Here is a 23077-nt window from a genome sequence, read left to right as displayed (position 1 = left end):
TTGAATTAGGTATCTTAATTTATTAAAAAGGTGCAATCCTTTTGCTAAAAACACAAACACAGACCAAGCAAGATAGGAATAAAGTTTTTACAACATTTTTTATTTATTTTGATCTGGAAAATCAAATGGTGAAGTTTTAAAAGAGTTTTTTTATGGATACACTGCATAACACCCTTATCATCACTTTTGGTTATACTACAAATAGACTGATATTATTTAGCTCTTACATAAAATTGAGTTGTGAAGTTCATTATTGAAACATGCTGTCAGCAATCATGAACAGGAAGAAATATACAATTCAAAGTTAATAATGAAGATTTTACATAAAGTACATTTTGAAAGCAATCATCTATAAAATAATTTTGCGAATTAATAACTATGTATTTATTTCTTTAGTTGCTTCTTAAAATACTCATTTGGTTTTGATGCAGAAGATCTTTGGTTAGTAAATGATGAAGATTTGTTAGAAATTAAGCGTGTACCAATATTACCAATTAAGGCCTAACGGTATGTAGGCATGAACTGTTTTAATTCTTAGTTCAGAAGTGAACTATAAAATAATTGGTTTGTTCCAGTATTGAGATTGGGAAGATCCCTTGATACCCTATACAGCGCCCTAGTGTCCATGAATTACACGGAAGCGATGGTGCGGTATACCACAACACTCTCCAAAATAGCATATGCTGTGTACCTCTTCTGCGACAACTTGCTATGGATGGCTCGCACAGGGATGGCCAATGTTAACACTGACAAGTGGAGTGTCCGAGCGCACAAATGCTGGCTGTATTCCGTTACTATGAATCTTGTCCGGGATATCTATGAGATCAGTCGGCTATTAGAAGCGAACAAAGTGAGAAGCAGCCAGCGTAAACCTCCAGTTAGTCTGGTGAAACTCGCCCATCAAAACAAGGACGTGTTTGTTGATACATTGAAAAACAGCTGTGACATTCTGATCCCCTTGACTGCTTTGGGTTATGTCAAACTGAGCCCAGGAATTGTAGGTATTTTAGGAGTTGTTTCATCAGTGGCGGGAATCGCTGCTCTTATAAGTCCAACTTACAAGCTGTGCCCTCCGTGAGGGCTTCTTATGTGACTAAAGTTTGATATCTGTGACGTACATTTGTGCACTTGGAAATAAGGTTATGCAAATGATAGGTATTATTTTATCACATTAAACAGAGGAGTTTTTTTATTTAACTTAATGTATGGGGTGTGTGTGTGTCTGTTCTGAAGCAATTTTTAACTTTTATTATAAAGATGTATCCTTTGCTTAAGGTTTGTTATTGACAATGTGCAGTTTGAAACAAGAATACAATTAGGGATATTTGCCATCATTAAGTGACAAAAATTAGAACAATTCTTTACAAGGATTGAAATCTATCCTCTTCTTCAGGTGTCAAAAAACCCTAATAGATCAAGTTAAATGTGTACAAAATAAATTAAAACTAAATTTTTTTTTTGTTGACCTGTACCAAACCATAGTTTTGAGCAGTGACATCACATGTGCTTGATTCTTTTTTATGTATATAACCTCAAAATCCTCTTTCTCTGCTAGAAATTCTGAAATCTCCTTACTTAGTGTAAGTTCCAAAAACTCTGTACTTCTGCCTTTCATCAGATTTTTTTCTCTTCCAATTTAAATACAAACTCATACTCATTTTTTGTACTTTTTCTAACTGTTAGTTTTTTATTTCTAAGTTTTGTTGTAAAAGTTTTCCTTCACATTCAGGCAATTTTCTTGTCTCTTGTAGGCAGTTATTTCTAAATGTTGTATTTGAAGGGTTGACGGATCCATCAATGCTATCCAGAGAGGATGAAAAACACTCCTGGTGTGTAGAAATTTTTTACACTGGTAGAACACCCTTGATCTTTGTATTTAATTTTATGTTGCAAGAAATTATTATAAAAACTGCAATTTTTTTAGTGTGTGTAAGTTCATCAATACATTAGTATAAGCTTATTGTAAATGTTTAACACTATGTATTAGGGATTTTTGAAACCTAAGGAAGAGGGTAGATTTCAATCATGAAAATGAAATGTTCTAATTATGTAACAGTGAATTAGTTATTATTTTTTTTAATTTTTGGATGTTAAATATCAAGTAATTATCAGTAACAAACATTCCTTATAATTGTGATATAAACTAAAAACATGCACTTAATACAAAACAAATATATTTGATTTTCTACCTGATTGTCTGACAGAGAAAGATAATTATTAAGAAAGGAAGTAGTTATGTAAATTTACTTGTAAGTAATACCAAATAGCAATATATTTTTAGTAACAAGTTCTTTTTTAATTTTACAAAAACACTTCATATGCATAAAAAAAACTTATTTTGTAAGAAAAATTATGATACAGCTTTAGAAATCAGATTTAGTTATGAAGGTCTCAATCTAACTTGTAATCATAAATTAAAAACAATGGGAAAAATATTTTAAGAACTTTAATATAGAGCTCTCTGAGGCCTTCAAACACATATTAAGTCTTCTAACAAAAGTTACAACTGAGGTTGGCTTCACAGGGTACATAGTAGTCTCAACCAGCCTAGCATGATCACATGTAATAGCCATCATGTAGTGTCCTCATGTATCTTTTAATGTTTTCAAGACACAGTACATTAGACGTTTTTTTTTATTCAATGATTGAAACAGTAGTGAATATGGATTTTTTTCATATCGACATATAAAGCTCTAGCATGTGGTAATGTTAGGTGAAATATAGCAATGTTCACTTAAGAGAATTGTAGGGTATCCAGTAGATCTAAGGGAACATATTTTTATATAATTGAAATAATGTTTTAATTCAGTTCTGGACAATATAATGGTTGGAGACACTTCATATTATTTATTCTTATATATTATTATTTCCTACATATGTTATATTAATATGCGTAAACAGAGTAAATAAGTGCAGTTCACTATGGAAAACCACAATTTTGTCTATTAACAAATTACTGTAAAAATTAAATTTATTAGAACAGCAAAAGTTCATCGTATCATTATTTCATTTATTGTTTAACAACAATGAATGTATAATACTTTTTTTAATTAATAAGGTACTAATGGTCCTGAAATAGGATTTAGTGAAATGTAGATACAGAATTGATATATAAATATACAATAATAAACCTTTTAACACTTTTTATAAATTTTATTGTACAATGTACATTTTGAATTCAATGAATTTATCATCAGGTAGGTTACAACACCTGGTGATGAAATCATTAAATTTAAATGTAGATTGTACAATAAAATATATAAAAATTATTAAAAGGTGTATTATTGTACATTTATATCAAACACTTTTCAAGACTACATTTCTAATACAGAATTGATATTTAAAATTTTAAATCTCCATGCATATGCCTTCAGTGTGAACCTGGCAGCCACATTGTTGAAGTTCTGTATTGGTAATTTATTCGTGTAAATGGTAAATTATATTTGTATACACTGTTGAAGTGTTTTATACACATTAAAAATTACAGTAAAGTTCCTATTTATCTTAGGTACATGGAACTAAAAGCACCCTATATTCCAAAAACATCTTGCTTATAATTACAGATGTTGTAAAATTGTAATTTAGTAAATATTTATATAGTGTATGATTGTTTAAGTAATTACATTAATGGAGAATATTGTTCAATGTATTATATTTTTATTAATTGAGTGTTTGTTGTATACATTTTGTTATAACATTTAATAAACTTGTTGGAGAAATGACTGATATTTTTTATAAAATCTACACTTTTCCCTATATGGCAAGAATAAATTAAATGTAAATCAGACTTTTGTGTAAGCAGTTTCACTGGGATTATTAGTGTTAAAGTTTTTTTTTTCTGAGGGGGTGTGAAAAATGCATTACTTCATGAATGCTTGGCCTTACTGTAACCAAGCGAACAAGTGTGGGGCTCTCCAACAGGTTTATCCTGAAGGCATCCCCACTTAAAAAACACCCCTTCCTTTTCTTGGACCAACCTGGAAATGGTGTTCCCAATACTTCCGACTAGACCTTTTGTTTTAGCCTTATTCAAGCTCTCATTTGGTTTCCTTGTTTTCTACATTAGTTGTTTATGATCTAGAGTTACCTTTTTCACTCCTAGGATTTTCCCCATGTATTTGGCCACTACATTCCAGCATTCCTCTCCTTGAAGTGTAACTTCAATGATAGTCTGCGGTTGAAGATCTTCCTGCAACTGTGTCATCAGCTCCCTCTCTTTTGCCCATCAGCTGCAACTAAAGAAGGCTTGTTCCATATCATCCTGAGGTGAATCTCCAAAGACGCAAGCAGGCAACTCCTGTTTCCCCATCCTGTGCAGGTACGATCAAAAAAAATAACCATGGCCCGACATGAACTGAGTGAGGAAGAAGCCCACCTCGCCATGCTGTGTCTCCATCTAATCTGTGATGTTAGTGATCAACGTTTTCATTTAACTTTCGCGGGATTCAGCATCCCAGCGAACTTGCCATCTCTGCATGCTCACAACTCACTCTTGCTTTCTCAACTCCAAGCTCTTCCTTGCTGTCAAAAACATACTTACGTTCTTGGGCCTTTAAATCGATGGGCATTACACTTGCGATGAGTTGAACCATTGGTTCAGAGACTGTCCGGTACAAGCTAGTGGCCCTCAAAGCGATTTTTTCTGAACAGAAGCCATTCTCTTTCAATATTTTCCTCTTCTTAGTGTCGGCCCAAACCTCACATCCGTAGAGTAGGATGGAGTTGGTAATCGACATCAAGTGCCACCCTCACCCTGCGGTTGTGCCCCCGATATTATTCATAAATCTGCTTAACGCTTCTGTTACCTTGGTAGCTTTTTTAAAATGAGACCTTGGTATCCAGGTACACACCAAGGTACTTCACTGGAGGCTTTGTACGTATTTCAACCAACTTGGAGTTGAATGGCTGTAGGATTCTTTTCTGTGTGAGAAGAACCAACTCAGCTTTTCAGTCACTAGTGTTAACCCATGTTCTCTTAGCCATAAGCTCACACATCGCATTACCATGTTCAGCATCAACTGTGCATTTTCAGTGCTATAAGCAACAATGACTACAGCGATGTCATCTGCATATCCCACCAGGAAAGCCTCCGGAGGCCTCTGCACACTCAAAATTCCATGTAGGAAACGTTCCACAAGTCTGGGCCCGAGATAGAACCCTGAGCAGCCTCGCTTCTGACTTTCCTCCTGCGTTCACCATCTGATGTCATAAAGACCAGCTACTGATCTGTCAGATAGTTTAGCACTGTCTTAAGCAGATACTCTAGGACCCTGAAATGTTTCTCCAAGGCCTCCAACATGTCTTATCCATCTTGCATTGTCAATTAAAAGCATTCTTGATGTCTAGAGTGGCCAACAGAACTATCTCCCTAGAGTAGTGGTTCCTCTTCTGTGCCACATTAAATGTTTCAGTAACCTCCCGGTAAATGTTTAAATTATTAGGTCCTAAAAACGTTAATTTTGTTATAGTAATTCTAAGCTAGAAAAAGATAAGGTCAGAGTGTTAATGTCTAGGCACCGAGATTTTATGAAGCTTGTTCAATATTTATTACTATGAAACTGGAAGGTCCTTATGCATATACCATTAATTCTAGTTTCAGATGCTGTGTTCCTCAATAAGATTTAAAAAATATTTCAATGAGAAGAATCACTATGCAGTAAAGTTCCCAAAAAAGTTTGTACACAGATCCCTATCATAAGGGACATTAATATTGCATGCTTGCAGAGCTTGTACTGCATTGATTTTTATAAACTGTATTCGAGATGAACTTTTCTGGTCTTCCTAAGTCAATGTCTTTTAGCTTTTGTTACAGAAGTGTAAACAGCTAGGTATTAAAAATAAGACGTCCACAACTGCATCAGAAGTGTCTTCATAATAGCTAAGAAACAAAAACGTATAAAACTACATTAGTCTTGATAACATTTTTACCAAGTTCTAAATTGAAAAAAATGCGCATCTATAAACATTTTGAAAAAAATCTTTAAAAATCCTTATATATGAGTTCATTGATAATATACTGGGTTCTAACAAAGCTTGAAAAGAGAATCAATAAATATCCTGAAATAAGAACCTATCATTTAGTTAAGACGATAAAATTCTAAATGAAAGGAAAGAAAATAGATCTTCTGTAATGAGATTCAGGTTCATCGTAGGGTATGCTCTGTCACTCCGTTGTCCCTGTGATAAGTGTTGAGTAGAAATAGCAATATCAAGGAATTCACAAGTTTGAACAACTTTTTATATGATAAGGAAATTTCTACATTTGCCTTTTCTCCCTTTTCATTAAAAGTGTATTGAGCATAATTAACAGGATCTGATAGATCAATGCTTTCTTCTCAAGATATTTGGCAAGGGGAAGGGTATAAAATGTAGTTTTTCAGTTACTTCTAGTACTAGTGACTCCAGCACTTTATTTTACTTTTCTGTAAGAACGTGTACAGCTTCATGACAGCCTACTTGGAGTTTCATAGCACCTAAAGATGTATTCGTGTCACAGCATCTAAAATTCAACTGTCTAATAATAAGGTCAATTCTCATGGTACCTAATATCACAGCACCTAAAGAAGTACCCGAGAATAGCACAACACCTAAGAATCATGCCAGACTTTTATTGTGACTAATATCACAACACCTACAAGCAAGTGGTGGGGTTTGCTAGAAAGGTAGGCAGCCATCACTGTCAGTAGCCAATGGGCGACCGTCCTTCACATGGTTAAGGGAGAAACTTTTTGAATTGGTTGTTGACACGTACGGGGCGGGTTCCGTCTATGCGCTCGCTGTTAGATTAAACACGGTCGACATAGCAGATTACAGAAATTTCAATTAGATACAAAAATATAACTTGTTACAACATTGAAAGTTAAATCCTAAATGTTGAATTGTTAAGTTATTTCAAATAAAGATTGGCACAAATATTAAACTAGAAATTTTTGAATATGCAGAATTTTAGCAACCTATATAGTAATTATTTATTTATAAAATCAAAGTAATTTGTAATAATTATTCAAGAAATACCCCAAAATCACAAATAAGTAATGTGATTATTTAATAAATGTTTCTTTCATACAAAGTAAATGAGTTTAGTTATCGCAATACAAGCTATATGGGCCACACTCCGAGGTGCCTAGAATGAATAATAATATTAGCAAGGGACATTTGTATTTAGTTTTGGTTCCCAATAATACATTATTGATAAATTATTGTTGTATTCCTTTCTTTACAAAAGAGTAAATGTAAATAAAAATACTCTCTAAATTATAAAAGAACACGCTTTTGGCGTCGATGGTTAAAAATATTAATAGATAAAAAGTACACTCATATTACATATAAATCAGTTGCAAAAATTGTATGAATTGTAGTAATGTACTCCTGTATAGGACTTACAATATCCACGATAACATGACAGTATACTAATACTGAGGATATGCACATAAACTCACACTTATAATTCGCAATACTAATTTATAGGATAAGGCTAAAACAGTATAGTTTGTGGCATATCTGTAATACGCAGTACAAATTTTAAATAAGAGGAAGTTCACGGCAAATTTGGAGGACAGAATCTGGAAAAGCGTGCATTGCGCATGAATTTCGGACTCCGGGAAACGTAGTGAATTTTTATAGGTAGTGTCCCTGGAAATTTTAGTAGGGATGGATCGTTTCCAAAACTCCATACAGGGGCTCTTTTTATTCGATTCCGATACCAACAGAAGTGCGTAAATTCGCTTCAAAACATACTACATACAATAAACTACTCATATGGGGAAGCTGAATCTCGAATCCAAAAAAATATTCCCGGATGACTACTGATCGGCAGTACGCAAATTACCAATTACTAAATTTCTTTTGTACTTTCCGTATGAAAAAGTGCATATAGATATTTGAGCCATAATTAATATTTATTTTAGCACATCATCGAGAGTCTGCTCCATCTATTCGTACACAAAAACGATAGGCAGTACGCAAATTACTGATTGGTGAAACGAGTTTTTATAGTTTACTGTGTATAACTATTTGGAAACAAAGTAACAAAATACCGGAATTTATTAATAATATTTAAATTGATATTCATATTTCTGTCTATATTTGTCAATGCCATCCTGTCTGTTGGTTCTAGGTGCTCAGCGGAAAAGGGGCGATTGCTACTTTTTATTTTAAGTATATGTCATACTTTCTTAATAAATGTAAATATATCCATACAATGGAATATATTTTGGAAGCTCATTTTATAATCTACTATTTCTATAATTTAAAAGAAGAATCTTTGCAAATTACTTTAAGGTTTTCCCAGTCGAAAATTTCCGATTAGTCTATTTTCAAACCTAATAGACAACTGTAATACTGTATTTAACCCTTATGCAACGATGACGTTTTATCGTCACTAGCAGTATTTGCAAGAAATGCCACAAGCTGCGGTTCTCTAGCAGTCTGTCGCTATCACATATATTAAGCTCTTTAGTTTTTATCTCTGTGTCTTTAGATGTGTTGACATAACATCGTGTATACCTAGTAACTTTCCTTTCTGCGATGCTTAGAAAATACATGTATAGAATTCGGAAACACAAAGATAAGAAATAAATACTGTAATTTATGAATTTTATGTGAAAATAAATTATGTGTGTGTCTATGCTGATAGGGTAATCTTTAAAGAAAAGACCATGTACACCACCACAATATAAGAAACGCTGAACTGAAAAAACCTTCCAGCACATAATATGAGGCTACACAAGTGTAAACCTTCTTGCATAGGAATGAAACTTTACAACCACCTACCAGATTACCTGCAGTCCTAAAGAAGAGAACTGACAATGGTTTTGAACAAATAGATTCTGGTTCAACCATTCACCCATTTTATTCTCTGATACAGTTTCTTCAAGAGATTTTACATTCGTAATATTTTATATCATGGAACTACTAGATCTCTGCTGAAATTGACAACCCTGACCTGGTCATGATAGTTAATTATGCCCAGATAACAAAGAGCTGACTGTAGTATGGCCTTTTGTCCATGTGACAATTTCTTTTAGGTTAAATGTTTTCTATTTTTATTAAGCAAATGTTTAAATGTACATCCTCCTTCCTATTTAGTATATCTTAAAAACAAAGTCTCTTCCCCTACTGTTAACAAATTTTGGAAACCAGCAGGAAATGCAACACAACATCTGAAAAAGACCTCTCTTTATTAAACACACATATTTACACTCATCAACCACCATTCAGTCCACCAATATGGCTACTAAGTCTTACCAATAACACAATAATACTAAAATAAACAAAATATAAAACAAATTTGAACTTAGAAATTTTTCCATTTAAATCCAATTCACTTCCATTACAAATAGTTTATTTGGTTCTAAATTAACTTAAAATGGGAAGTATAATATCACATGTGGAAATTAAAAATTCATCTATCTACATATATTGAAAAATAACTCGTATGATCAAAGTAAAATATTATTTCAATTGATCTATAAAATTATTGTTCTAGTAAATGCCCTCTTTACCAAATAATGTTACTATGATTTCAATTTTATGTTGTTGCTCTATAAAGTTATTTTGTGCCTCTAAAAGACATACAATCACTATAAAATTAGTTAAAATCAGAAGTGTAGTAAGTGATTCATATTTCCATCATAAATTTGAAGTTATAACAGTATTAACCCTTTGGTTACTGAGGATCATTATGAACGATGGTCCGTAATAATAATTAAATGCTGGAATTAATGACATAGACATGACAAATTTGTTAAAGCAAATTTTGTATCTTTATTTTTCAGTATTCTGGCTAATATAGTTCAAAAGCCAAATGTTCATCCCAATGAATTTTTGTTATTTCATGCCTTTACCCTGGTGCAGCTGGGGTTTTCCAATTACTTTGTTGTGAAGTTTGTTGTATTTAGACCTGCAGCTACAGACGTTTTACTAATTGTATTGGTAATTGCAATTAGTGTTTTGGTGACTTATGCAATAGATAATTTGTTACTATTTTACAAGTAAATATTTTGCTTTTACTAATTGTTCAAAAACCATTGTTCAATGTTTGTTCAAAAACAATTTCAAGAATGGTTTTTGAAAAATGAATTTTAAATGTTTACTATTATATTATAACAAAGTATTCATACACCTGTTTAAATTGACATAAAATTTTGTAACTTGTGTAATTAATTATGAAAAAATGTACCTATACATTATTTTAATTGAAAGTCAGAATTTTGGTTTCTTTTTTTGTATTTTAATTAATATTTCAGTTTAACAAAAATGTTATTTTTATATCTCTTTTAAAACAAAGTTAATTCTTTACAAATGGCAAACATTGGAGGATAATAAGTTGAAAAATAAAGATACCATGGATTTCCTTAAAACTACATTTTGCAAAAAGAAAATTTCACATAGGAATTGATAAAATGACATGGCACTAAAAGGGTTAATTTATGACATGTATGTTTAGTACCATTGATCAAAAACAATTTCTAAATAAAAACTTTAAAATTACATAAACATATACAAAACTTATTAAAACACAACAAGATATAAACATTAACAGATTTCTTATGCTTAGAATATATTGGCTTTATTATAAATTATTTTCTTTTAATTTTAGATAATCAAACCATATTCATTTGTGTACATGCAATGTATGTGAAGGAGACATTAAAACATAATATTAATGACATTAATCTATTAATTAATAACATCATTCAAAGAGATTGCAGCTGCACAATACATTACTGAATCCAACAAACTGGTAGAAAAAATAATTAAAATGTTTCAAGTAAGATCTCCATAAATAACAAGAGGAATACAGTGAAGCAGAACAGATTACAAATATTCCAATACGCATTTATGATTTCCAAATTGGTAAATAAACTTATCAGATAATAATACAAAGTTATGTACATGGCAACAAATCTACAATGAGAAAACCTTAATAAATCCATTAGAAAACTCAAAAACCCAAATTTCAATATTGTGAAGAAATATGTAAAAATATACAGTTTGTCTTTTGGTTGTTTTTGGTAATCAAACAAGACCAACAATTCATCAACCTTTAAAATATTTGTTACACATACACTCAAATACATTAATTAAATACAGATAACAATACATTTATTTCTTTGAGTAAAAGAAGGATTGCTGTTTATATACAGAAATTAAAAAACTCAAAACAATGTCCCTTAAACTTAATAAAATAAATTATTCTATGGTACTTTCATTTTTCTAAAGTAGAAAAAACTGTCGACAATACACTCTTTTGTAAGTAAGAAGTCCACAGTGTATAATTAAATCTAAATTATTCTAGTCTGTCAAATGAGCAAGTCCACAGCCTGTTCTTCCAGTCACGTCCAACTTACTAATATCTTACAGTGAATAACCAAAGTAGTAGAAAAAAACCGATAATGGAGCTGATTAAATAATAAATGTATACAATAATAACAATTGCCAAAAACAATATTTACACATAATCCAATAGTCCAATATAGGTTTCATAATGATTACCTAAAATAAGTGACCTAAAGAAAGACATTGAATGTTCAGAGTTGGGTGGGTTGACTAGGCGGTGGGAAGAAGAGGTTCGGTTACAGTGGTACGAGCTCAGTTACTAGGAGGTCCAGCAAGTTAGCTGTCGGCTGCGTCATAGATTCGGGAAAGAACACAGCCAGTTGCTCATAAAGTTTAAACCTGTGCTCATGACTGTTGCAGTCTCCATCCACATTGCACTTCTTGTCCTGGAAGATGAGTGACGCTAGCTGCTGAAACTAGGATAAATATACAATAAATAAACAAAATTGAAGTGCAGATTATAGTCTTGTTTATGCAGTATGTAAAATCTTGTGTTGACTACATTAAAAACAAAAGGAAAACACCAACAACTTAAATTAAAATATAGCTCAAAAATGACACCAGACAATTAATTTGTTATCAGTGATAAATGTAATCTAAGTACGGGAGCAGTTCATAAAGTATCGGACCTTCTGTTCTCCTGCTTAAACGATTGAAGCGCTGGCGGCCAAGCTTAGTGGGGGGATTTGGAGGGAACCATCATGCGTGTGCATACACCGTTTCGTATCATGACAAAGCTTCAGTCGCCATTAGTCAATCTAGTAGTGTAGACTTTTCTGTTGTGTTCGGCGGTTTTTATCAAGTTATAAAATGACAGAAAAACTTGAGCAGTGTTACTGCATTACATTTTGCCAAAAGCTTGGTGATTCACAAGTGGAAACAATTCGCAAGATTCAATAGACTTTTGGGGAGTCTGCCATGAGCAGTACTAAAATAAAAGAGTTGTAAAATCAATTCAAAAATAGTCAAACGTTAGTGCAAAGTGAATCGTGTACAGGCAGGCCATCGACAAGGCGAAATGAAAATATTATTAAACAAATGCGAAATTTAATCACAAAGAACCGTAGTCTTACAGTCCGAAAACTAACAGAAGAAATTGGAGTCAGCATTGATTGGGTCAGTACATTCGATTTTAGCCAAGGATTTGAAAATGAGAAGAGAAGAATTTGTTCCAAAGTTGCTGACAATGGAGCAAAAACAACTTCGCCTTAATTGCACAAGACATGCTGGACAGTGCAAACAGTTATCTTCCTGAACACAGTAATATGGATGATGAATCCGGGATTTATGAATACAACATGGAATCCAAAATGCAATCATCGCAGTGGAAACACACAACATCTCCGAGACCAAAAAAAGGGACGGGAAGTTTGCAGCCAAGTCAAGGTCATGTTAACAGTCTTTTTTTACTTCAGTGGAGTGGTGCATTTTGAGGTTCTACGTTGCCTACGCGATGCAATGTGGCGCAAACCACCAAACCTGTGGGCAACAAACACTTGGCAGCTCCATCATGACAATCAATCAATCAATCAATAATTCTTTATTCATTAGTTGTACAATACAGTACATCGAATAGTGTCATACATTACTTATATATATAAAAGTACTAAACATACTCAAGTTCCTCTATTGAATACAAAACTAAATCAATCAAATAATTTTTTAGTTTTCTTTTAAATTTGTTAATATTATTTTCCATCTTTATGCTTTGAGGAATATTTTTCAGAAATCTTTTCCCGATATACATAGTTTTTTTCGTGTACATTTCAAGTCTATGATGATCATTGATGATTTCATTCTTGCAATGCAACTACCCACTCTGCATATTTAATTCAGAGTTCTTGCTAAAAACAACACACCTCTGGTTTACCAAGCTCTGTACTCCCCTGACTTGGCTCCCTGTGACTTCTTGCTATTTCCTAAACTGAAAATGTGTCTGAAAGGAACTCGATTTCAAGAAAGAGAAGACAAAACAGAATACGACGGCCGAGCTTAACAGTGGCAGAAACTCTAGGAGAAGTGTGTGCATTATGAAGGAGACTACTTTGAAGGGGATTACAAGTTTGTAGCTCTAGTTCAATAAATAAACTTTTAATTAACCAAAGGCCGATAATTTTTGAACAGCCCTTGTAAATACAATTTTCCAACATAATTGAAAAGGCAAAAGTTCTTTGAGTGAACCTCATTGGTCAGATTAATCAGATTTTGGCGACCAAGATGTAAGTATTGGCCAAAATAAATAGTGTATCTATTATACCATCTTAGAACAACTTCATGTACAAAATGGAACTAAACAAACTGCGATCCTGTCTCACTCTTCTCTGGATGCATACATAATTTTAGGTCAGCTCTTTTAATTCTTTGGAGGATACCAAAAAACACAAAACATAAGTCAAAAATACGAGTTGTTCAGAAAGTAAGTACAGTTTCATTCTACTGCCGCCATAGCGCTGCAATCGGTGTTCCGTGCATGTGCACTAGTCGTCCTTGTTTACTGGCTATCGACTAACACCATTTTAGTTGTTCTACCCTATATTTTTAGTTTTCTCTGAACATTTAAAATGTTTAAGGCATAGTGATCCCGCCAATTGTGACATTTGTCCTGTAATAAGATTTTTGAACACAAAGAATGTAAGACCGGCTGAAATTGATCGTGAACTTCGAGATGTTTACGGGAAAGACATGATGAGTGAAGAAATGGTGAGAAAGTGAGTTAGAATGTTCAATAATGGACAAACAAATGTGCATGATGGGAATGGAGCGGTCAGCCTTCTCTCGTCATCGATGATTTGGTAAAGGGAGTTGACGAAATAATCCAAGAAAACAAGACATTTCACTATGACAACGCTAACTGACGATTTCCAACAAATTTCACACACTCTTTTGTATGAAATTGTTACGGACCGCTTAGGTTATCACAAACTGTGTTCCCGATGGGTTCCAAAAATGCTCACTGACGTGCACAAAACCAAGAGACTCGGAAGTACTTTTTACTTTTCTCAAACGGTGATGATTAAAAAAAAAAAATGTGACAGGTCATGAAACTTGGGTTCGTCATGTCACACTGGAATCAAAACAGCAGTCAATGGAGTGACGACACGTAATCCCCAAAGAAATACAAATCCAAGATGACAATGTCTGCACAAAAAATTATGTGCTTTGTCTTTTGGGATCGGAGAGGTGTTTTGCTGATTGATTTTCTCCCAAGAGGTGAAACCATTAACGCGGCAAGGTATTGTGAAACCTTAAGAAAACAGGCAATTCAAACGGCCCCATACTGCTGGTGACACTCAAACACTGGTTCGACAATTTCATTGGAAGCAGTTCGATCACCCACTCTACAGCCCGGACTTGGCACCGTCCGACTACCACTTGTTCTTGCACATGAAAAGCGTGAGCTAGGCGGAAAATGCTTTGAAACCGACAATGAAGTGAAAACTGCCATGGAGTCGTGGCTACATTCATTGGCAGGAACCTTTTACAAGAGGGTATAGACAAATTGACCACCCGCTACGAAAAGTGTCTGATCATTGGTGGAAATTATGTTGAAAAATAGTTTAATGTTTCGTCTTTCATATAGAAATAAAATTGTGTTGAAGATTTTTTTTTTTTTTTTTTTTTTTTAATAAACGGTACTTACTTTCTGAAAACGCCTCGTACCATGCCATATCTTCAAACAAACGTATTTATTACATACATTACAAAATAATCTTCCAAATTCCATCTTAAGTGACAAAAAATATGTAGGTATGTTATATTTGTATTACTGAAAATTTTTGGAAAAATTCAAACATCCTTACCCACGATGAAAAATATATCAAGATATAAATTCTAACAGAGAATATATTTTGCACAACTACTATTTGTACACAGTAGAATCTGTTATGTGTAATCAATCAAATTAACCTCACAAGTAGCCTACACTAGATTGATTACACAAGGATAGTTTACTATAAACATACTGAATTTGTAAAAATGAAATTTGCATAATAGATATTAAAGGGTTATGATTTATTTTTGTAACCAAACAATAATACTGTGAATACAGGGCACTGAACGTTGTGTTGAATAACTAAAAAATTTAATGTTTTAGACAAACAGAACTAGCGAGATTTTTCCTTTTATTTATTGATGCTAATACATCAGGGTGGCCACTCAAAACTTCTCAAATACCTAGTCGAAAATTTCCGAATATCTAATCTATTTTTAATCCAAATAATCAACTGTAATACTACATTTAACCCTTACAGAGACGGTTTGTCGTCACCAGCTGTATTTGCAAGAGATGCCAGAAAGCTGCAGTGCTCTAGCATTTCATCGCTAGCGATATGCGAGAAATTTGGTGCCGATTTATCACTATCACCTATTTTAAGCTCCTCAGTTCTTATCTCTGTGTCTCTCAATGTGTCAACATAACATTGTGTACACCTAATAACTTTCCTTTCTGTGATGTTTGGAAAAAACATTCAATAAGGAAAAAACAAAGATAATATATAAATACCAACACAGCGCTACTGTGGGGCAGACTGCAGTTCAGTATGACTTCGCTGGTACACAAGGTCGGCCCATGTGATACTTCATCAAATACTTTCATCTAAACTCTACTTAATTCATTTATCCTTTTGGGGAGGGTAGGGAGGGTAAACCTAAAAATACCACGCTACTTAGAGATTCAGAAAAATTAATTAATTTAAAATTACAAGTCATAGCCTCTACCTTCTCCTTCTATATATTAGAAATGATATATTATAAAATGATTTTTCAGAATATATTCCATGTACGTAACAATGTGTGTATATATACTCGCCTTCGGCTTGCTGGGGGCCCCTAAAGTAAGTGCTTAAAAATTCAGGGATTAGATGAATTTGGTAATTGGTTAAATTCGGACATAAGGTTCCAAATTTCATATTCACAGTTGTATCCGTTTTCTAGAATCATACGGGACGCAATGCTTCGATAACGCTCAGCCAAATTGACCAGGGGGTTAATTTACACAACAGATTATCTGGTTATACCACGAAATTCTAGTGGGGGGGGAGGAGGGGTTAATGTTACAGGGGGTTAGGACACACGTGGTTCTAACCAAATTTGAGCTATGCCTAGTCATTCAGGTGCTATCTGGCTCAAATCATTAATTTTAATGTGAAAATCAATGGAATTTCAGTTATGCGAGCGTTTTGTGGCCTAACCGTATCAGATAGGACAAAAATCCACAGGACTTAATTTGTAGATTAAATTATTTCCTAACCCCTAAGTAAGGTGTTGGCAAAATTCAGGGATAAGAGGGATTTGGTAATTGGTTAAATTGGAAGATGAGGTTTCCAGATTTCATGTTCGAGAAATAGAGATAAACACAAGAATATACTAAAGGGCCTTTTTTTAAAAATCACATAATTCCCACTCCAGATATTGCGTTAGATTTGAGTTATAACCTCTAAATTGGTCACAATTGGCCTGTGAACACAAATACACAGAGAAAATGTCCAAGATCAACAAAAGTTTTGACTTAAAACACGTTTTGTGGCTTAACCGTTAGAGATACGAGAAAAAGTGACTGGACCTTTCTTGTCGGAAATTTATTATTTATTCAATTCCGGTCTCAGATTTTAGCTATGAGTTTTAGTTTAGCCAGTAAAGAGCTTGGAAGAAAAGTCTGCACGGGTCAGCTATCATGAATTGTTTAGTATAAATTGAATAAAACCCGACCCTATGTCGGTATTGTTGTTGATTAGGGGGTTTAATTTGCTCAGGAGTTTATCTAGTTATGCCAGGCAATTCCCGGGAGGGAGGTTTAATGTTATTGGGGGTTAAAAGATTGCGTGGTTCTTTTCTGGGGGAATTTTATTGACCAGATAAGTTATATCGACATAGCAAAAAGTATAAAAGTCACTAGTTTACGTATTAATACAAGCTCAATCTGGAACCAGATAGAGTTATACAAATTTTAGTCGCTTACAAATTTTCAACTCCTAAAATTGCCAATTAACGACAAAGATGTTGCCATTGATAGCGTTTTTTGCTACTATATATACAGCTATATATAAAAATATATTTATAAGGAGAATCTATTTATGTACAACACAAAGTACAACGTATGGATAAAATAAAAATTCCCTTTTTTCGCTAAGCAACTAACGTCCGCGCATGGAACGAGCAAACACGATGGAGTTGACAAATGTACACACAGAAATACGAACATCAGTTTAAATATTATTTGTAAGTAAAGGTATTTTGTGACTGTACGTTCAATACACAAAGAACTACAAAAACATGTATTACCAATTGGTAATTAGCGTAATGCCAATTGTTTTTGTCTACGAATAGACAGAGCAGACTCTCAACGATGCGTAAACATAAACATAAAAAATACTTGTTGTAGCTAAAATATTATTTGTTAAGCTACAGTAGTTTGTTACTTTGGTTATAGATTTAAATTTTTTTATATGGAAAGAACAAAAAAGTTTTGGCAATCGATAATTTGATTAATGCCGATCAGTAGTTGTCCCCGAATAGACTTATTTTTGGATTCGAGATTCAGCTTCCCTGTGTCAGTAGTTGTAATATTGTGAAATAGTGATTTTCCAAGCGTATTAAAGTACTTCTGTGTGTATCAGAATCAAGTGAAAAGAACCAAGGTAACGAGTTTGGGATACAATCTATACCTAGTAAATCCATACCAGTGACATTATAAAAATACACGCCATGCATGTTTAGCGGAATCCGAAATTCATGCATAATACACGCTTTTCCAGATTCTCATTGTTGGTGGTAGCCATGGTTAGAGTCCCGCGAAAGTATCGTGGCTCTGAACGCTTGTATCCCACTGATAACCAATAAATACCTGAAGAATGCATCAGAAAGTTATCTGCCACAGAAGTGATCTAAGTGTGGTTGGTTCGAGATCTGTAGAATAAGTACCTCGACACCAATACAGAACAGCACCTTCAATAGTTACTTCCAGAATACGAGCAAAATTATTGTTATCAATTACTGATTCTTAAATCTTTTTTGTTGGCCTTTAAGATAATGCAGGAACAGAATCACCCCATCACGACAAGTACAACTACAAAAGTAAATAAACATACGAAAGGCTGTGGTTCAAAACGTGTTTGTTAGATTATAGTCATGAATTGCGAAACAACATGACTTAAGGCTCCTTATAAACGATGGACTACTTGGTTTAAGCAGTTCTAATTGTCTGACCAATTGTCACGTGTGCAGGGAAATCATTAATGTTATTGGAGAACTGACAGGATTTCCAGCCGTTGTCCAACCAATCCCACTCTGACGACGAAAACTGATTAGTAAGGTTGATTCGGTCGGCTGGCAGTTTGCTGTCTGTAGAATGGTGACAACATTAAGTTGCGTTTACACTGGCAAGTAAAGTTTTGAGAGAATTCGCATAATGTAAAACTTCTATCGCATAATGTGAACAAAATAGCAATTTTACTCAAGAGAACTGTCATAAGTAATTGCTACTGTTGTATCACTGGTTGTTCCGGGAGTCAATATGCAGTCTGTTCACACACAGCAGTGATGTGTCAGTAATGTGAAATTTTAATAGCCGACACTGCTCTCCAATTCTTCCAAACAACTGTCTGAAACTGGTTGCGGCAGCACCCATTAAGACTAGCAATTTTTACAGTCGGACACAAAACTGGCAATTTTTTGCCAGTGTAAACGCAGTTCAGTTGAGGTTTGGATGTGATCGTTATATCACAACATAACATCACTTTTTTTGTTTTACCCTATTTAATCTGATGACCAATTGGAACGTGTGTGTAAGGAGTAGCAATCATTCATAGATCAACCGAGACCTTGCCCGCGAAAGATAAGCAGTGGGCGATGAGCACTGAATCGAGCGGCAACTTAAAGTTTAATATTCATATTGTATATATGGGTTAAAATCGCTACTAGTCATGACAGACATGAGCGGCATACACTTGTCAGCTGTCAATTCTAGACATTAAATGTTTCTCCTACCGCTCAGCTCACTCTGTCATTGCTGTGCAACATGTTGTACGCAAATGCCCCTTCTTGGCATTACTTGTTGTAGCTAACTCACTATTTTCTTCTCAGAAAGATATCTTATCAAGTCTGGTAAAAATCTACCTGAGATTCTGGAGTACTCAAAAAACCAGGTTGCACCTCTTATCAAACAACCAAACATATTATATTATTCAATGATCCGAACTCTTAAGCCTGTTTATAGGGTGAATACTACTTTAGGCCTGTGCTATCTATCACACGTCTTTACAAAATACTATTTTCATTTAAGAATAACAGTTGGACAACTTTATCCGGAGACCCCACTTTGGTGACTGAATAATAATTAAATACAAAAAATCCCATTTGTATTGCAGTCATTACCGCTTAAAGCGAACTGCTCGTTTAGTGCAGAAGTCCAGAATGATTGATTAACCAATTTTAATAGAGCAACGCATTGGTTTTTTTTTTGGGGGGGGGGAGGGAGGGCTTGCCGCGGCACAAGAGTAGAACTAACCAAGTTAACTTCACTACACCAATGGAGGCAACCCTCAGATGGAGCTCACGAACATATATCGATCTTCATTCACAATTTCATGATCCACTTCACGTAAGATCTGATGTTTCAAGATTAATCAGTACTCGATTCAAGGAGATGTCAAATAGTCTTTATTTTATATAATTCAATTTATTTATTTATTCATTATTAATATTAATAATTTAACAATATTTAGAACTTTTCACATTGCCTTATGTTGGGGATATGTATATTGATAGATGGTCTTTTAATTGCTTTGCAAACATTAAAAAAGCCTTTCACGTCTTCATTATTATGAAAACATTGTAAAATCCATTACTAATTTTAATTCATTACCTACATGATATTCTCAAAAATCTTTCCAGATTTAAATTTAAAGGACAAATGTTTCATTATGAGGTTAAAATGTTACGTTCCACTAACCTCCTTAGTCTGTTCCTGGTCCTCATGGTCTATGATCTCTGACAGGGCAGTCTGCAGGTAGTGTAGTGCAGTCAGACTCTCGGTCATGGCCAACTCTTGGTACCTGGGCAACAAACACTTCAGCAATCTCAGAACCAAATCGAAACAGAAATGTTCAAATTACTGTCTGTCTGTATGCATGATATTTAAAATTGGTCCATTAACATCACTCTTCGAGCCAAGATGTGTATGCTGTGAGACAAACATAAATCCTCTCACCAGAAGCATGGCAAGCGTTTACCTTGCTTTAATTTTGATATCATTACAAAAGGGAATTGTAAGATCATAGCCATAAGTGAAACATTAATACAAAAATATATATTCCATTTAAATAAATCATGTAGATGTTTAAACTTGTTGTAAAACAAGTTTACCCTTTCTAAAAAATTAGGTAAACTTGATTTTTTTCAAATTTAAAGGCATAATAAAATTCTGCCTGTCTTTATTCATAATTTTGCCCATTCCTACCCTGAGTTTATAAAACCATACCTGTTCACCCCAACTGACATCCTAACAGAGACCCGTTATCTTAATGTTTAAGAATTACCTGAAGGTCCGGATGAGAACTTTGCACCTCTGAAGGAGTTGTGAGTGGGAAGGCTTGATCAACGACAGTCGCCAGAAATCGTCCAGCCTCAATTTAGGCAAGCACGTTCGTCCCGGGTTGCCACCAAATAGGTAATGCACCTAGAGCACAAATAGTTTTGTTGTACTACATTTTGAGTGGTACAAATACAAAAATAGTGACAAAATACAGCACAAAACATTTTTCTTTTTTCATTACTAGATTAATGTATTTTGTTTTACACCATAGTGTCACTACCAAATTTAAGAATTTTTAATCAAATTAAAAGAAATGAAAAGGTTCTCTAAGATACACTAACTATAGGTAAAAGCTAAAACTGATGTGCTAGTTTGGTCTTGATTGATGTTTACTTATTTATAAATATTTTTGGAATAAGTAGAATGTATTTTAAAGTATAATCTACTTTAAAAACAAATGTTGATATCATAAATAAATTGAAAGTTAGTAACTTAAAACTTTAACACAATAATCAATTCTTGAAAGTAGAAAGACATCACTGTGAGAGTTATCCATTTGTTTGTGGGTACAGTGAGCAGTAACATAAAGCCAAATCATTACTGCTCTGTATTGATACACCTAATAGATCAGTACATCTAAGCTGCAGTTCAGAGATTGTCTAACCGCTTAGTGTGGCCACTCAAAATGAACAAGACAATTCAAAATCATACTAGATATGAAATCAGTTTAGTTATAATGTTTTGAACGACAAACTATTGCTGACATTCATTGAGAAATTTGGGCTGTGTATGGTCACATCTGACTAGATCATGCTGTGCTTCAATATTGTTTACTTATTAAAGAGTGGCCAGGCAAATGTCTATGATAAAAAAGATGTTGGCAGAAATTGATGTTTTCATAGAGGGGAACTCACTGCTTCAGTGGTTCACCAACAACTCTCTAATTGCCACACAGAAATTTTAGATGATTAATAATTTTCACATCCATTCTCCAAATACAAATTGTCAGCCAAACTTTCTCCTAAGAGATACAAAAGTCCCGACTAGTTCAACAATTAGCTTTCTCTTGTTTTGACTATTGACGAAAAACATTCTGTTTTAAGTTAAATTGACTTGATTCGCAGTAGAATCAGTAGTGGTCTGTTCATTCTTCACAAATGATGGGCTCTGTGAGTAAACAGGTTCCAGCTTGCAGCATACTATGGATGCATATGTCTTATCGATCTGGAGTGATATGAGGAGCCCTGGATTTGAGAAATATGTGTCTTGAGAAATAATAAAAATCATCTTTGGCCTTTTGCCCAGTAACTCCCTGCAGAAGCTTCATCCAGCTTCATATTTTATTTTATATTTTCTGAAACTATAACACTACTTTCTTTTTATTACGAAACGCTGACAAAATTTACATGCAATTTACACAACACAGTATCAAGCACTACAATGCCTTGACATTGTCTCTTAAGCCAGAGTCTGACATGCATCTAATTGAGACAGTCATTGAAATCCTCACTGCTGCATGGGGAATACTATTGTATTCTAGATTTTTTTAATAATTGCAGGTATTAGTTAATAATGAAATGTTGTTAGATTAGTTTATTGTTAAATTATTAATATATGCCGTATTAATTTACTTTGACCATTGCCTGTGTATAATTATGTTTTGGTATATAAATAATATGAACCTGACAATTTGTGTGGCAATACTGGTACACCATTTCCGAAGCTATGTCAGGGTTCCCACTCAAACTGAATAATCAAATTTATGTCTCTTTCACAGTTAAAAAATGTCATGATCAAATTCTATTTATAAACAATGCTATGAATAAAAAAACAAAAAATATGGTGTAGGGAGGGAGTAAAATTTGTGATGTGGGCATGACTTACTGACGATAGTGTAATTATTTAAAACTTCTCTTTGTTTCACTAACAATGTTGATGGTTCATGCAGGAATGGATGGATACATCTAAAAATGTTGTTTAGGCCTTAGCTCTGACACAAGCAAGAGCATAGCAAGTGCCCAATAGTACTTACAGTTCACTAACTAATAAGCATAATAACACATTTGCAGCTTGTCATAAAAGAGCTCTCATTATTAATCATCAAAACAACGACAAATGGACTATTTCTATGGGTTAAAATAAAATTTAATATAATTTGCATGAACCTAATTCATAATTCTTTTTAGAAACAACATTCCTGACCCGCAA

At 33.7% G+C, this 23077-nt stretch overlaps 2 protein-coding genes across 2 annotated transcripts in view; one reads left to right on the top strand and one right to left on the bottom strand.

Moving 5' to 3' along the window:
* The first annotated feature begins 485 nt into the window (after positions 1–485).
* Positions 486–3719, top strand: LOC124354708 (peroxisomal membrane protein 11A). Its single transcript, XM_046805363.1, has one exon. It carries the CDS (start codon positions 626–628, stop codon positions 1076–1078), a length of 453 nt encoding a protein of 150 aa, XP_046661319.1. The 5' UTR covers positions 486–625; the 3' UTR covers positions 1079–3719.
* Positions 3720–9162: 5443 nt separating this feature from the next.
* LOC124355800 (muskelin-like) overlaps positions 9163–23077 on the bottom strand; it is a 32577-nt gene continuing 18662 nt past the window's right edge. The window contains exons 5-7 of the mRNA XM_046806955.1: positions 20874–21013; positions 20288–20390; positions 9163–11756 (exon numbers count right to left, since the gene is read on the bottom strand). Coding sequence (XP_046662911.1) covers positions 11577–11756; positions 20288–20390; positions 20874–21013 — 423 coding nt within the window. The 3' untranslated portion in view covers positions 9163–11576. The remainder of the gene's footprint in view (positions 11757–20287; positions 20391–20873; positions 21014–23077) is intronic.

The sequence above is a fragment of the Homalodisca vitripennis genome, chromosome 2 (genome assembly GCF_021130785.1).
Source record: "Homalodisca vitripennis isolate AUS2020 chromosome 2, UT_GWSS_2.1, whole genome shotgun sequence".
In the NCBI taxonomy this organism is placed as follows: Eukaryota; Metazoa; Arthropoda; class Insecta; order Hemiptera; family Cicadellidae; genus Homalodisca; species Homalodisca vitripennis.
The sequence above is the reverse complement of the archived record's forward strand: the minus strand, read 5'-3'. Positions and strand labels throughout refer to the sequence as shown.